At 42.2% G+C, this 17769-nt stretch overlaps 2 protein-coding genes across 4 annotated transcripts in view; one reads left to right on the forward strand and one right to left on the reverse strand.

The window, feature by feature from the left end:
* Positions 1-5136, reverse strand: part of LOC139560316 (inositol 1,4,5-trisphosphate-gated calcium channel ITPR1) — a 162177-nt gene extending 157041 nt beyond the window's left edge. For both annotated transcript variants that reach the window (XM_071376986.1, XM_071376979.1), the window contains exon 1: positions 4962-5136. The gene's annotated coding sequence lies outside the window, so the exon portion shown is untranslated. The remainder of the gene's footprint in view (positions 1-4961) is intronic.
* A 306-nt stretch (positions 5137-5442) lies between these two features.
* On the forward strand, positions 5443-17436 carry sumf1 (sulfatase modifying factor 1). 2 transcript variants are annotated; one of them, XM_071376996.1, is made up of 9 exons: positions 5443-5814; positions 7800-7973; positions 8258-8332; positions 10596-10678; positions 10915-11040; positions 11699-11813; positions 12824-12937; positions 13019-13078; positions 17079-17436. In XM_071376996.1, exons 1-9 carry the CDS (start codon positions 5524-5526, stop codon positions 17178-17180), a joined length of 1140 nt encoding a protein of 379 aa, XP_071233097.1. In that variant the 5' UTR covers positions 5443-5523; the 3' UTR covers positions 17181-17436. The 2 variants fall into 2 exon arrangements, with proteins under 2 accessions (XP_071233097.1, XP_071233104.1); XM_071377003.1 differs by having other exon boundaries at positions 5444-5814; positions 10918-11040.
* Positions 17437-17769: the final 333 nt, after the last annotated feature.

Genomic DNA, 17769 nt, shown 5'->3' on the forward strand with positions numbered 1-17769 from the left:
GCCACAACTTTGGAAGTATGCTTGGGGTCATTGTCCATTTGGAATACACATTTGCGACCAAACTTATTGACTGATGTCTTGAGATGTTGCTTCAATAGATCCACATAATTGTCCTCCCTCATGATGCCATCTATTTTGTGAAGTGCACCAGTCCCTCCTGCAGCAAAGCACCCCCACAACATGATGCTGCCACGACCGTGCTTCACGGTTGCGATGGTGTTCTTCGGCTTGCAAGCATCCCCCTTTTTCCTCAAAACGTAACGATGGTCATTGTGGCCAAACAGTTATATTTTTGTTTAATCAGACCAGAGGACATTTCTCTAAAAAGTATGACCTTTGTCCCCATGTGCAGTTGCAAACCGTAGTCTGGCTTTTTTATGGTGATTTTGGAGCAGTGGCTTCTTCCTTGCTGAGTAGCCTTTCAGGTTCTGTCAATATAGGACTCGTTTTACTGTGGATATAGATACTTTTGTACCTGTTTCCTCCAGCATCTTCACAAGGTCCTTTGATGTTGTTCTGGGATTAATTTGCACTTTTCGCACCAAAGTATGTTCATCTCTAGGGGACAGAACGCGTCTCCTTCCTGAGAGGTATGACGGCTGTGTGTTCCCATGGTTCTTATACTTGCGTACTATTGTTTGTACAGATGAACGTGGTACCTTCAGGCATTTGGAAATTGCTCCCAAGGATGAACCAGACTTGTGGTCTACAATTTTTTTTCTTGAGGTCTTGGCTAATTTCTTTTGATTTTCCCATGAGGCACTGAGTTTGAAGGTAGGCCTTGAAAAACATCCACAGGTACACCTCCAATAGACTCAAATTATGTCAATTAGCCTATCAGAAGCCTCTAAAGCAATGACATAATTTTCTGGAATTTTCCAAGCTGTTTAAAGGCACAGTCAACTTAGTGTATGTAAACTTCTGACCCACTGGAATTGTGATACAGTGAATTATAAGTGGAATAATCTGTCTGTAAACAATTGCTGGAAAAATTACTTGTGTCATGCACGAAGTAGATGTCCTAACCGACTTGCCAAAATGATAGTTTGTTAACAAGAAATGTGTGAAGGGGTTGAAAAATGAGTTTTAATGAGTCCAACCTAAGTGTATGTAAACTTCCAACTTCAACTGTATCAGACTGGTGTGTTGTAACTGTTTCCAAATAATGACATTAACTTACTTATAGTATATTGCTAAAAATGTGAGAGTAGGGTGATTACCCTAGCAGGTCTTGAACCAAGGCCACCAGCACCAATGATGAAGAATGCCCAATAAGGGATCTCTCTATGGCATGTGCTTATTAGGCCAATATATTTCAGCCATGGCCAAAAGAAACCCTAACCCCTCATGTCGATGAAACCACTTGATAGGAGTAAGCAATAGGGTGAATGCACTTTAAAGTAAATCTCAGCTCTGTTAAAAGTATACTGAAGAAAAAAAATATATATATTTGATCATAGTGATTCAAGAGTATCATTAAAAACAGGTTAACATGCCCCACCAACATTATACAACTATACTGAAAGCTCTTAAAATTGCTGAAATAGGTAAATCAAATAAATAATGAGAATAGTCAGATTAACCGAAACCTGACATGGTGGCATAGCGGGATGATTGGAGTACAGTGAATCAATAGGTTGTGAGATCAAATCCCAGGTGAGGCCATGTTGAATAATAATTACTATGAAAATGCACAATGTGGGCCTCCCGAGTGGCGCAGCGGTCTAAGGCACTGCATCGCAGTGCTAGAGGCGTCACTACAGACCTGGGCTGTATCATAACCAGCCGGAATCCTATAGGGCGGCGCACAATTGTCCAGGTTAGGGGAGGGTCTGGCTGGCTGGGGGGGCTTAACTTGGCTCATTGTGCTCTAGTGACTCCTTGTGGTGGACCGGGCACCTGCAAGCTGACCTCGGTTGTCAGTTGAATGGTGTTGCCTCTGACACATTGGTGTGGCTGGCGGGTGTGTGTTAAGTTTGGTGGGTCATGTTTCGGAGGAGGCATGACTCAACCTTTGCCTGTTGCAGCGATGAGACAAGATTGAAAAAGGGAGTAAAAATAAATACATTCACAATGTCAAATATGTATGTTAAAAGCACTGTGTGTGGATATCCCTAACCTTGCAAAAAGACAAAAAGATATGAATGGATAAGTGGTCCACCAATCAGGACCTTGATTGACTCAGCAACCGTAACAATGCGTGTAATTCAACTTATTTTTTTTGGGGGGGGGGACCATCAGGCGACATCCTGACAACTGATACACAGCAACCTTCCCATGAAAAGTGTCTAGAACATTATCTTATTCTGAGAACATGGCAACCATGTTCTGTGTATGTTTAGTTTGACGTTGATGGAATATTCTCCTAATCCACAGAAAACTGAACACATGCACGTTCTTCAACGTTACCATGAAGTGTGTCTAGAACATGAATATCTTATATTCTGAGAACATTGTAACCATGTTCTGGGTATATTCCATTTGACACTCAGGAAATACTCTCTTGGAAACATTCATTGCACATCACAGGAACATTCCTATGATAACATTAGTTAATTACCTAATGAGACCCTTAAGGGAACATTCTCTAAAGTTGTGGGAAAGTTTGTTGTTAGCTGAGGAGAAATCCCAGAGAGAGAGGTAGCAGGAGGATTTGCATGGGGCCAGGCACTATCTGATGCTCTAGCCTGGTGTGTGTGTGGGTGAGGGGTAAACAGTTAATGATTAGGAGAGGCAGAGAGAGAAACAGGAAGGCCATGCACCTGTGGTTATTAGACCTGCTCTGGGCTAGATGGTGGAGGGAGTGACAGACCCGTCAGTTCAACAAATTCAAAGGTGTCACTGTGTGTTATTGTAACACTGACCCAGGCTGGATTACAATCAGGGTTGGATTCAATCCCCTTTCAATTCAGGGAAGTAAGTGAAAACAGCCCATTACTTTCTATTGGACTTGGACTGAATTGTAAAGGAAGTTACCCCAAATCTGGTCAGTGGTTAGAATACAATGTATGACATCTTGGGATGACACATGGCCTAGACCCTAGCAGTGCATGGTTATTGTACTGCAGGTGTTACAGTGCCCAGGGAGTAAAGCTGTGTCCTATGCTGTGTTAATACCCTTAAGAGCCAGTCCTCCTTACCATGCCCCCACGTCTAGTACATCACGAACAGTGAGGAAGCCTGGAAACTGAGGCTACTGACCACAGAAAACTGGACGCATTAATGTTCTTGTAACACTCCCATGAAACACGTCTACAATATTCTTATCTTAAATTCTGAGAACATGGTAACCATGTTCTGGGTAAGTTATATTTGACACTCAGGGAATGGTCTGTTGGAAACATTCCTTGCACATCACAGGAACATTCATATGCCAACATTAATTAGCTACCTAATGAGACTTAAGGGAATGTTCTCTAAATTTGTGGGAACGTTTGTTGTTAGCTGAGGAGAAATCCCAGAGAGAGGTAGCAGGAGGATTTGCAGGCTGGTGCGGTCTGCCCAACTCATCACCGGGTACAAACTACCTGCCCTCCAGGACACGATGTCACAGGAAGGCCAAAAAGATCATCAAGGACAACAACCACCCGAGCCACTGCCTGTTCACCCCGCTATGATCCAGAAGGCGAAGTCAGTACAGGTGCATCAAAGCTGAGACAGAGAGACTGAAAAACATCCATCTCAATGCCATCAGACTGTTAAATAGCCATCACATTAGAGGCTGCTGCCTATATACATAGACCTGAAATCACTGATAACTTTAATAATTGGAACACTAGTCACTTTAATAACGTATACATATTCTGCATTACTCATCTCATATGTATATACTGTATTCTATGCTATTCTACTGCATCTTAGTCTGCCACTCTGACATTGCTCATCCAAATATTTATATATTCTTAATTCCATTATTTTACTTTCGATTGTGTGTATTGTTAGATATTACTGCACTGTTGGAGCTAGAAACACAAGCATTTCGCTAGAAACACAAGCATTTCGCTAGAAAGACACACATTTCTCTAGAAACACAAGCATTTCTCTAGAAACACAAGCATTTCGCTAGAAAGACACACATTTCTCTAGAAACACAAGCATTTCTCTAGAAACACAAGCATTTCTCTACACACGCAATAACACGCACGCAATAACATCTGCTAAACACATGTATGTGTTGATTTGACCTGTCCAGGAAGAACTCCAGACTCTAACTATAGGCTGTCAATGGGGCCTAGAGTTTTTCCTGTTTATGTGGAGGTAGAGAAAAACCCCTGGAACATACTGCACGTACTGAGTCCCGACTCACATTGGTGACATTTCAGTCTACAGAGTTCCTACTGTGCGAATCTAGTAGCCTACACACATACGTATTATTTGCCTACACTGCAACATCCCCCAAGAGTGAGTATAATGAGGCTGACCTCAAGGCCTATTTTCAGAGCAGTCATCTTAGAAACATACTCAAAGAAAAACAAAAACATGGTGAACAATTCACCCCATCATATTACCTCAAAACCACATTGCCTAAGATTTAGTAGACAACAGTAGTGCACGACATAGATATAACGTTACTGTTATGTTAATCAACATGATGCCCAAGCCACTGGGCAAACTGCCAGCACAAATCCATATTTCTGTCTTCTTTCAAAATGGGATAGTGTATGAAATCACTTGAACTTTACTGAGCTTCAGCACATCTATGAGACGAGTAGCCTACAGTTTGAACACTTGCGTTGCTTCAATTGTTCAATTATATTATATTTCATATCAGACTGTCAAAACCGTGTTTCTCAGCTCGGGAGGGAAAAAAATAGTTTAATCAGCGTCGGTGCAGAAAATCATGACCGGCCGTTCATGAGGAGGGCAGATACATTGTTGCGCTTCTTCCCTCGCCACAAGCAATACATATTTAAGAGGCGGGGATGCTCCCGCAAACTGTACAGAGTTGTGGTCAACTTTACCTTCGCTGTGGTAAGAGGTTGGCTGGGTCAACGGGAGAGCATGGCAGCGATATGCCGCTTTCAACTAATCCATAGCACGGAGATTCAGTCGGCGAGTAGAGTCCGATTTTTTTGACAGCTCAATCCAATCACCTTGCCTTCCGTTCGTTCGCTACATGAGCGCTCGTCCCCGCGTGAAGGTCTGTAGCCCCTCAGAAAATTATATACCAGTACTGGTTTCTGGGAAATGATGTTTCTTGAATTATTCCTTCGAATACTTAACAAAACAGAAAGCATATTTATGACTACAACTCCCAAAGTGTGGTGAGCATTGCGCGTTATTTAAAGAAACTTATCCTAACTTTAGACACTGCTGGAGGAAGTGCAATTAAAATTTAAATCAAAAACTATACACAAACATTATGACACGCATTGTAAATAATGAGTATGCTGAAATGATAGCCTACATGTTTATGGTATGGAGTTGCAACCTTACAGTTATCAGCTGACTGATCACGTGACTGATAATGCGGAAGCATGGCTCTGTCCACAAACAAGTGGTTTTGAGCTGAATGGTGCAACAATGTTGCTTTATTGTGCGTTTTTCTTATTTTCCCTGAATGTCAAAGATGATGTGCTGTGTGTTCAAAGCAAGCCAGAACTCTCCGTCGGCGCAGAACCTGAGACGATCGTTCCGCTGGCGGTAGAGAGCTCGAGCTGTGGCTGCCACAACCTGAAGAGAGATGCGGTTGTGGATATCGAGAAGGAAAGCTCCATAATAACAGAAAACCCTGCTGTCAAATACTCGAAAAAGTCAAATGAAAGGCATACAGACAGTCAGACGAATGGAGAAGAATCTGATACTCGTAGTCAGGTATTATATCAAGCGTTCACGTTAAATACTAATGGCCTCTTTATGTAGGCACTAACTCCACAATGGTTCTTTGGACAAAGCCTATGAGGAAATGGCTGGCGTTTTTGTAGGGTTTTTAGATTAACGCCGAAAATAAGGTCTGTAGTAAACACAGGGTTAGGAGATAATTTACATTTTGTTATATAAGAGTCATCAGCTAATTTATAAAGGTCATGTTAACTGACTGATATTGACTCATAGAACACCAATTATAAGGTCTCCTATAAGAACTCTCCGTCCAATGGCAAAATGTGTAGAATTGCAGCAAACTTGCTTTAAAACTGCAACATCATGGCAGAATGTGTTGAATTGCACGAAATCCCCCCCCCCCCAAAAAAAAGATATCCGCTGTCAAGACTGGGGGTGAATGTGGGTATGCAGACCTGCGAGCAACTGCGGCCGCTCATGATGAGTTAGATTTTTTGTGGCCCTCACCCCCACCAAAGCTGTGTGTGTGTGTCTGATGGTCCAGATGTGTGTCTGTTGATTATCCAGGTGCGTGTCTGTTGTCTGTTGATGGTCCTGGTGTGTGTCTGTTGTCTGTTGATGGTCCTGGTGTGTGTTTGTTGTCTGTTGATGGTCCCTGTTTGTGTCTATTGATGGTCCCGGTGTGTGTCTGTTGATGGTCCTGGTGTGTGTCTGTTGATGGTTCAGATGTGTGTCTGTTGATGTTCCAGATGTGTGTATGTTGTCTGTTGATGGTCCTGATGTGTATCTGTTGTCTGTTGATGGTCCTGGTGTGTGTCTGTTGATGGTCCTGGTGTGTGTTTGTTGTCTGTTGATGGTCCTGGTGTGTGTCTGTTGATGGTCCTGGTGTGTGTCTGTCGATGATCCTGGTGTGTGTCTGTTGTCTGTTGATGGTCCCGGTGTGTGCCTGTTGATGGTCCTGGTGTGTGTCTGTTGTCTGTTGATGGTCCCGGTGTGTGTCTATTGATGGGACCGGGTGTGTGTCTGTTGATGGTTCAGATGTGTGCCTGTTGATGGTCCTGGTGTGTGTCTGTTGATGGTCCTGATGTGTGTTTGTTGTCTGTTGATGGTCCTGGTGTGTGTCTGTTGTCTGTTGATGGTCCTGGTGCGTGTCTGTTGATGGTCCTGGTGTGTGTCTGTTGATGGTCCTGGTGTGTGTCTGTTGATGGTTCAGATGTGTGTGTGTGTCTGATTGTCCAGATGTGTGTCTGTTGATTACCCAGGTGCGTGTCTGTTGATGGTCCTGGTGTGCGTCTGTTGTCTGTTGATGGTCCTGGTGTGTTTCTGTTGATGGTCCCGGTGTGTGTCTATTGATGGTCCTGGTGTGTGTCTGTTGATGGTTCAGATGTGTGTCTGTTGATGGTTCCTGGTGTGTGTCTGTTGTGTGTCTGTTGATGGTCCAGATGTGTGTCTGTTGATGGTCCAGATGTGTTTATGTTGTCTGTTGATGGTCCTGATGCGTATCTATTGTCTGTTGATGGTACTGATGTGTGTCTGTTGATGGTCCTGGTGTGTGTCTGTTGTCTGTTGATGGTCCTGGTGTGTGTCTGTTGATGGTCCAGATGTGTGTATGTTGTCTGTTGATGGTCCTGATGTGTGTATGTTGATGGTCCTGGTGTGTATCTGTTGATGGTCCTGGTGTGTGTCTGTTGTAGGTCCTGGTGTGTGTCTGTTGATGGTCCTGGTGTGTGTCTGTTGTAGGTCCTGGTGTGTGTCTGTTGATGGTCCTGGTGTGTGTCTGTTGATGGTCCAGATGTGTGTATGTTGTCTGTTGATGGTCCTGATGTGTATCTGTTGTCTGTTGATGGTCCTGGTGTGTGTCTGTTGTCTGTTGATGGTCCTGGTGTGTGTCTGTTGATGGTCCTGGTGTGTGTCTGTTGATGGTCCTGATGTGTGTGTGTGTGTGTGATGGTCCTGATGTGTCTGTTGTTTGTAGATGTGTGTGTCTGTTGTCTGATGGTCCTGTTGTGTGCCTGTAGATGGTCCTGATCCCAGGAGGGGAGTTCCTGATGGGTACAGACAACCCTGGCATCCCCCAGGACGGGGAGGGTCCCCAGAGGAGGGTGCACCTGGACCATTTCTACATGGACGCTCATGAGGTCAGCAACCGCCACTTCCAGAGCTTCATCAATGCCACGGGCTACATCACTGAGGTAGGTTTTTAAAATGTAACTGACTTTATTGAGATTAGTCTTATTGATATCAAGTGTCTCTTTTTCTGAATGGAGACCTGCTGGTCAAAGACAGAAGTAGTGTCAGGAGTGTTACAAATGAATTACAAACATGAAAACATACATTGCCTCACACATGTGGAATTGTGGTTTACTCTGAGACAGCCATGCTGACAGATGCCACTCTATAGAAGTGATTGCTCCCTTCTCTGATTTATTGTTATAAGATGCTTTCACTTCTCTCTCCCCACTCTGTGTTCCTACAGGCAGAGAGGTTTGGAGATTCGTTTGTGTTCGAGGGGGTGTTGAGTGAGGAGGTCAAAAGCCAGATATCCCAGGCAGTAAGTACCCTTCAGAGCAAAAAAGATAGGAAGATACATTTAATTCTCCCAAGGCAAGGGATATGTATTGTGCATCCATCATGCTGATGAAATTGACGGCTGCATTCAATGTTCTATTGTAAACTTCTTTAAGTGTTGTTTACATCTAACCTAGGTGCTAGCGTGACTGTTTCTGCATTCAACAATGCCTCTTCCTAGACAAAAGCGATACAGGAATTGGCTAAAGAAAATACGGGCATCCAGGCTAGTATAGCCTACTTCTTGTTTTCATAGCTGTTTCAGTCCTGCACACACAGGGCCCTAACTTGAGTTCCATCTGCATTACTCCAATTTTTTGCATCAATGAGCATGTGTCTAAAGTTAGTCTACGGCCCATGGAGAGGCAATGTTGTGGTTTCTCATTCTGTCATCTGATGACATTCCAATAGACCCCCAATTTATCAGTCTCCTTTGATGATGCTTTGAAGCCTGTATAGAGAGGGGACTGCCCTCTGGTTTAATTATTGAGCAGCGTTCACTCCGCTCCACAGCAGACAGCCAAGTAATTCTCCCTGGGGTAGTACAGGTCATTTAGGCTGTATAGTGGAACTCTCTCAACATGGAGTATACGAGAGGGAATCACTATGATTGGTCCTCAGATTCTCAAAAGGTTTTACAGCTGTACCATCGAGAGCATCCTAACGGGTTGCATCACTGCCTGGTATGGCAACTGCTCAGCCTCCGACCGCAAGGCACTACAGAGGGTAGTGCGTACGGCCCAGTACATCACCGGGGCCAAGCTTCCTGCCATCCAGGACCTCTATACCAGGCGGTGTCAGAGGAAGGCCCAGAAATTGTCAGACTCCAGCCACCATAGTCATAGACTGTTCTCTCTGCTACCACACGGCAAGCGGTACTAGAGCGCCAAGTCTAGTTCCAAGAGGCTTCTAAACAGAGTCACATTGACTCTGTACCGGTAGCCCCTGTATATAGCCCCCCTATTGTTATTTACTGCTGCTCTTTAATTATTTGTATTTTCTTAAAACTGAATGTTGGTTAAGGGCTTGTAAGTAAGCATTTCACTGTAAGGTCTACACCTGTTGTATTCGGCGCATGTGACAAATAAGATTTTATTTGATATAATTCCAGTAACTGTTAAAGGTTCTCACACACACACACACACATCGTACTGGAATTCAATGTCATCAAATTAAATTACAGTATGATTTCAACATAGCCAACTGTAAACATGATATGTCTTTACAAACAACTTCCTATGCGCACACGTCTTACTCTGAAAACGGGAAGTTAATTACTGTTGTCCTCATGGGATGGAGGATATTGGGGCACACACATTAGTATGTAATCAGTCACAGATGGATGTGCTCACTGGTTAACATGGTGATTGAGAGAACAAGGTTACTACTTCACACGCTTTGTTTTCCTTCTGGAACTTGGACTGCTGTTTGAACTTCCTGCTTTTTTCTCTGTATCTTTTACCTCAGTATTACTATACAGATCCCTGTGCATTAGGTTGGATTCAATTATTTATTCCATGTTTTATTCAAACCTGTTGTGATGTACTCCCAAAGCTGAGTTGTTTAGTGTGACTGGCGAATTGGCTTAGAAAAGCACATGTGTTTTTGAAGGCTGTTGACACCTTTTTCCAGTCAAGACACCAACATCTTACACTGTTATTTTTAGTTGTGTAAAAAACACTGTTTTGTTTGGGAGTCAAATGAAGAAAACAAACACCCCTGTATGATGGCAGAGCTTTAAAATGCAGAGCAACAGCCACAGAGCAGGCCAAAGTGGCACCTGTCTGGTTTCCTTTAAGTATCCATTCTCTAACACTGCCTTTTGGGCTGGTGTGGTGTAGTGGGTTAACATTTCACACACACAATGTTGATTCAAACTTTCTATTTCTCTGAACTAGTTTGGGGGGAGTGAGAGAGAGAGACGGGGGAGGGAGAGATATATATGTTATGTGTAGACTGTTGGTGGACTATAGACATGGGGTGCAGATTCAGTTGAAGCGGGGACTGGGAGAGGAGGGTGTTTTAGAGGTGGCGAAAGAGTGTGTAAACAAACACTGCTTGCTTAGGAATGTAGCACTACCCCCCCCCCCCCCTTCACACTCAACTATTAGACTGTGTGTTTGTGCGTTTTTGTTTGTGTGTGCGCCAGTGCACACTCGGCCTGACCACCATGACATCAGTTCCTGATAAGTTGTGTTCTGTCTACCTGTGTGACATAGCGGCTGTTGTGACTTCCTGGTTGTCAGGTGGCTGCTGCCCCCTGGTGGTTGCCTGTCAGAGAAGCAGACTGGAGGCACCCTGAGGGCCCCGACTCCAGCATCACAGACAGGTAGGAGTTACATCGCTATACTGGCTCATTCTAATGAGATCCAGTGTCTACCAGTATCTGTATGTCACAGATGTGTAGAGGTCTGTTAATAAACTGATGGTTCTTATGACTCATGTTGAAGTTGTGTGTTTGGTTCCTGCTTGAGCCAAATGTACAAAGTATACAGTATGTGTTGCTATACTACTAAATTACCATGTCTTATGATGTTATTATTAACCATAACCTGGTTGTGTTAGCAGGCTGGACCACCCTGTGCTGCATGTGTCATGGCAGGACGCTGTGGCCTACTGCTCCTGGGCCCACAAGAGACTACCCACAGAGGCTGAGTGGGAGTACGCCTGCAGAGGAGGCCTACAGGACAGGTAGTGTAATGTGTGTGTGAGGGAGGGAACAACCCCACTACTAATATATATATAAATTAAGATTAAGTATATTGAAGCAATAAGGCCTGGGGGGGTGTGGTGTATGGCCAATATACCATGGCTAAAGGCTGTTCTTACTCATGGCGCGTCATGTAGTGCCTGGATACAGCCATGAGCCATGGTATATTGGCCATATACCACAAAACCCTGAGGTGCCTTATTGCTATTATAAAATAGTTACCAATGTAATTTTTTTAATGTTTACCTTTATTTATGTAGGCAAGTCGGTTAAGAACAAATTATTATGTTCAATGACGGCCTAGGAACAGTGGGTTAACTGCCTTGTTCAGGGGCAGAACGACAGATTTTTACCTTGTCAGCTCGGGGATTCGATCTTGCAACCTTTCGGTCACTAGTCCAACGCTCTTGGTTACCTGCCACCTCACTAATTAAAACAGTAAAAATATTTGTTTTGTCATACCCGTGGTATACGATCTGATATACCACAGTTTTCAGCCAATCCGTATTCAGGGCTCAAACCACACAGATTATAATATGTTATGTGCCACAATTCCTACAGTACACCTTTTAATCCTTGCACAGTTCTAGTAGTGCCTATCTTTATCCACTGCCCTGATCATATGTTCCTGTATTTCAGACTTTACCCGTGGGGGAACAAACTGAAACCTAAAGGACAGCACTACGCCAACCTCTGGCAGGGAAAGTTCCCCACACACAACTCAGAAGAGGACGGGTACACCAAAACCTCACCAGTAAGAGATGGGGAGAGACAGTTACTGAGAGAGAGAGAGACCGAGACAGAGAATGAGAAAGAATGTGACTTAAATACAGTATGTAAAATTGGTCTGACTTGACTGTGAAAACAAAGGGCTCAGGTGAGTCTGTTTACTCCCATGTTAGGGAGGCAGGGTGGCCCTTACCCACAATCCATTGTGATGAAACAGGAAGTTGATCTCTGATTCAGCCACTGCTTACCAACAGGAACTGTGTGTCATTGGAGATTAGAGAGATAATCAAGTTAAGAATGTCACAACACCAGCAGCTCACAGCTGCTCTAGATCACATGAATAACATTGAGAACATTCATGAATTGCATAGTAATAGTGAAATTATACTATTTGATATGATTTGTCTCACTTCAATGGCTGCTGAGATTTATCGTCTCCATTCTTTTACAGGTCTTTCAGGGTTACACTTTCTATGACGTATACACTACCGTTAAAAACGTAGAAATGTCCTTGTCTTTGAAAGAAAAGCACATTTTTTGTCCATTAAAATAACATCAAATTAATCAGAAATACAGTGTAGACATTGTTAATGTTGTAAATGACTATTGTAGCTGGAAATGGCTGATTTCTTTTTATGGAATATCTACATATTCTACATAGGCATACAGAGGCCCATTATCAACAACCATCACTTCCAATGGCACGTTGTGTTAGCTAATCCAAGTTGATCATTTTAAAAGGCTAATAGATCATTAGAAAACCCTTTTGCAATTATGTTAGTACAGCTGGAAACTTGTTCTGATTAAAGAAGCAATAGAACTAGCCTTCTTTAGACTAGTTGAGTATCTGGAGCATCAGCATTTGTGGGTTTGATTACAGGCTCTCTGTACGCCTGTGTAGATATTCCGTAAAAAATCTGCCGTTTCCAGCTAGAATAGTCATTTACAACATTAACCATGTCTACACTGTATTTCTGATCAATTTGATGGTGTAGAATGTGAAAGTATCTATCTCATATCTTTCTATGTCTGCAGGTGAAGTCATTTCCTGCAAATGGCTATGGCCTGTACAACATGGTAGGGAATGCATGGGAGTGGACATCTGACTGGTGGACTGTACACCACACCACAGATGAACGGCACAACCCGGTAATACACACACACTTTTTATGTCACATCTGTGAGGATTTCCTCTTGATTTTTTGATATTTTCTCTCCTCCCTTTTGCAGGCAGGTCCACCATCAGGCACAGACCGAGTGAAGAAAGGAGGCTCCTACATGTGCCATAAGGTAACCTTCATGCAATTACTATTTCTATGGCCACAAGCACTGTTCATGACACAAACTGTTCACACCCCTTTTGATGGCGGATAGAACATTTAGCAGGTTTAAAGCTCATTTTCTTGCAATTCTATACATTTTCCCAGGTCTAATGTGTATTCATGTGATATTTGAGTGACTCAAACATTATAACAAAATCTACTGGCTAAAAAACATAACTAAAAAAAATTAGCTGACATGGGCTAGTTGATCTGTACATTTCTGACAAGTTATAAATTGCTCTCTAAGGTATCCAATGACTGACATGACAAGAGGAAAACTAATGGTGCACTAACCAATTTCAAAATTACACCTATAGAAGTCAAACACACACCTACATACTAGAGCCTAGCCGGTCTCGGAAAAAAGCAGTGGTTCCCAAACTGTGGGGCAAGCCCCACTTGCCGACACCTCGCACCTCCCACAGTTTGGGAACCACTGCTTTAGCCTAGTGCAATCAAGTACAGTGGGATACAACCATCCCAGCTCTGCAGATTTTGCTGCAAAGAGACCGAATCCTTAAATCATTTGTTTTGGTTCGTTCAATATGTAGCTTGTTTTTGGTTGCAGGTTAAGGAATGGCTGAAGAATTACAACATTTATCTAGAGGTAACTCTATAAATAGCACTGCTGGGGGGTTTTAAAAAGTCATAGTCAATCGATCAATAATATAATAATACTCATATCAAAAAAAAATCTTTCATTTACAATATGTAAAAACTATGAGAATAGAAAGGTTCAGAAATGTTGTGAAATATCGAAGCATAGTTGAAAAACATATGGCAAATTGAAATCAAAACTGGATGGTCTTCAGAGATGGGAGTGGGAATAAGATTACTATTGTAAAATATACTGTGTCTGTAAAATGTATATAGTATGTATAAGCTGGAAGTAGAAGCCTAAGTTTTTTTGTCCATTTGTTTACTCCAATTAGGGGAGGGGTGGTAGGGTTAGGGGAAATGATAAATAAGATATATACAAAAATATATATATATTTACAAAAAAAATGTATGGGTGTTTGGAAATGATGCAGACAATTACATTGATGGAAACCACAATCTATTTGCAATATTAAAGCTGATCTACCCACACACAAAAAAAGTACAGTGGGCCTTTCTGTATGGAGGGGTGTGTTGTCTGTGTGTGGGTGGTTCAGAGACCGGCTCTGGTGTGTAGGTGTGTGTTTGACTTCTATGCCCATGTAGAATAGCCTGACTCGGATACCACAGCTAGAGAGAGAGTCTTGCAGCTTGAATTACACAACGTACTGTTGTAATTTGTAACAAAAGGGAGCTGTATACAACCTCCGCCTGCTTAACAGCAAAGGGGGAAATGATTTAAGGGGAAAAACATACTTCTACTTTTCCTAGTACAGTTGCTAGGTGATCCTCTGGGAGGCCCAATATGCTGTCTTCCACAGTATACTGAGCTATTAGCCCCGCCTCCTCTGGTTGCCTTGGTGTTGCGATTGACAGCATGCAAAACGATTCCCAAGCACCAACCTGCGTTTGTTTCATCTGAGGGGGTCATGTGAAGGAGGAAAGGACTTCAATCTAACGGGCTTTGTGATTGTAAAACAAACGTTGGCCCTGTTTAAATACTTCAAAATACAGTACCAGTCAAAAGTTTGGACACCTTCTCATTCAAAGGTTTTTCTTAATTTTTAAAAATTTCTACATTGTAGAATAATAGTGAAGACATCAAAACTATGAAATAGCACATATGGAATCATGTAGTAACAAAGAAAGTGTTAAACAAATCAAAATATATTTTATAATTTTGATGCTTTAAGTAGCCTTTTGTCTTGATGACAGCTTTGAACACTCTTGGCATTCTCTCAACCAGCTTCACCTGGAATGTTTTTCCAACAGTCTTGAAGGAGTTCCCACATATGCTGGGCACTTGTTGGCTGCTTTTTCTTCACTCTGCCGGTCAAACTCATCCCAAACCATCTCAATTGGGTTGAGGTCGGGTGATTGTGGAGGCCAGGTCATCTGATGCAGCACCCCATCACTTTCCTTCTTGGTCAAATATCCCTTACACACCCTGGAGGTGTGTTGGGTCACATTGTCCTGTTGAAAAACAAATGATAGTCCTACCAAGCGCAAACCAGATGGTATGGCGTATCGCTGCAGAGTCCTGTGGTAGCCATGCTGGTCAAGTGTGCCTTGAATTCTAAATAAATCACAGACCGTGCCACCAGCAAAGCACCATCACACCTCCTCTTCCATGCTTCAAGGAGATCATCCGTTCACCTACTCTGCGTCTCACAAATACACAGAGGTTGGAACCAAAAATCTCAAATATGGACTCATCAGACCAAAGGACAAATTTCCACCGGTCTAATGTCTATTGCTCGTGTTTCTTGGCCAAAGCAAGTCTCTTCTTATTATTGCTGTCCTTTAGTAGTGGTTTCTTTGCAGCAATTCGACCATGAAGGCGTGATTCACACAGTCTTGACATGTGTCTGTTACTTGAACTCTGTTAAGAATTTATTTGGGTTGCAATTTTTGAGGCTGGCAACTCTAATGAACTCATCCTCTGCAGCAGAGGTAACTCTGGGTCTTCCTTTCCTGTGGCGGTCCTCATGAGAGACCGTTTCATCATAGCGCTTGATGTTTTTTGCGACTGCACTTGAAGAAACGTTCAAAGTTCTTGACATTTTCCGGATTGACTGACCTTCATGTCTTAAAGTAATGATGGACTGTCGTTTCTCTTTGCTTATTTGAGCTGTTCTTAAATACCACCCCTACCTTGTCACAACACAACTGATTGGGTCAAACGCATTAAGAAGAAAAGAAAATCCACAAATTAACTTTTAACAAGGCACACCTGTTAATTGAAATGCATTCCAGGTGACTACCTCATGAAACTGGTTGAGAGAATGCGAGGTCAGTACAGGTGCATCAAAGCAGGGGCCGAGAGACTGAAAAACAGCTTCTATCTCAAGGCCATCAGACTGTTAAACAGCCACCACTAACATTTAGCGGCCGCTGCCAACATACTGACTCAACTCCAGCCACTTTAATAATAGGAATTGATGGAAATTATGTAAAAATGTACCACTAGCCACTTTAAACAATGCCACTTAATATAATGTTTACATACCCTACATTACTCATCTCATATGTATATGTATATACTGTACTCTATATCATCTACTGCATCTTGCCATCTTTATGTAATACATGTATCACTAGCCACTTTAAACTATGCCACTTTATGTTTACATACCCTACATTACTCATCTCATATGTATATACTGTACTCTATACATCTACTGCATCTTGCCTATGCCGTTCTGTACCATCACTCATTCATATATCTTTATGTACATATTCTTTATCCCTTTACACTTGTGTGTATAAAGTAGTAGTTGTGGAATTGTTAGGTTAGATTACTTGTTGGTTATTACTGCATTGTCGGAACTAGAAGCACAAGCATTTCGCTACACTCGCATTAACATCTGCTAACCATGTGTATGTGACAAATACAATTTGATTTGATTTGATTTGAAGTGTGCGCAAAGCTGTCATCAAGGCAAAGGGTGGCTACTTTGAAGAATCTCAAATGTAAAATATATTTTGATTTGTGTAACACTTTTTTGGTTACTACATGATTCCATATGAGTTATTTAAAAGTTTTGATGTCTTCACTATTATTCTACAATGTAGAAAATAGTAAAAAGAAAAGAAAAATTCTCAAATGAGTAGGTGTGTCCAAACTTTTGATTGGTACTGTACATCCTTCCCATCCTATGTTCTATATTCTATGGAGTATTCACTGATTTGCCGTAACTCTGGATTGGTGAATGCTAAAGGAAACACTACTTTCCAAAATGAGCACTTTAAAAATATGTATTCTTTGTGTCTTGGATGCTTTCAATCTAATGCACATTGCTATCAATCTAATGTACATTGACGTATGATTTTCTGTTTCTGTTTCTCTCTCTCTATCTCTGCCACTCCAGTCATACTGTTACAGGTACAGGTGTGCAGCACGGAGTCAGAACACCCCTGACAGCTCTGCCTCTAACCTAGGGTTCCGCTGTGTCTCCCAGGAGCAGCCGTAACCTTTCACCCTTGACCCTGACATGGGTAGTCTGACTTTTCCCTTTTTGTACCATTCCCCATTGGCTCTAGTCTAGGGCGCTAACTCTGCCTACCTTGCCCGCCAGGCGAAACAAATCAAGTGCACCTCTTCATACAGCCAGTGATGTCAGTGTTGTTCATGAAATGCAGGATTACCGCGTGACAATTGGAGATTTATGGAATATATTTTGTTGTAAAATATTTAAAAAATGTGAATGAATAAATATTCAAAAGGAACATGTGTGAGGTGACATTGTTTTGGTATGAAGACCTTTCACAGATTGATTTAGTAGAACTCTTATTATGTAAACTTTAGTCAAGTCCCCTGTTCTTGCTATGAAATAAAGACAAAAACTCACATATTTCCTATGCTCTTTATATCCAAGTGAACAGAATATCTGGTACAATTATAATTCAAATGAACCAAATGCATTTAACATTATTCGTCAAAAATTGCCATCACCTATTGTGAAAATACACTGTTGTTTATTATGCTCTCATTACGTAGCCACTCTGTTAGACAGTAGAAGTTTGCCACTATTTAAATAGTTCTCAATTGTTGTGTCTGTG

This window comes from Salvelinus alpinus, chromosome 2 (assembly GCF_045679555.1).
Source record: "Salvelinus alpinus chromosome 2, SLU_Salpinus.1, whole genome shotgun sequence".
Taxonomy (NCBI): Eukaryota; Metazoa; Chordata; class Actinopteri; order Salmoniformes; family Salmonidae; genus Salvelinus; species Salvelinus alpinus.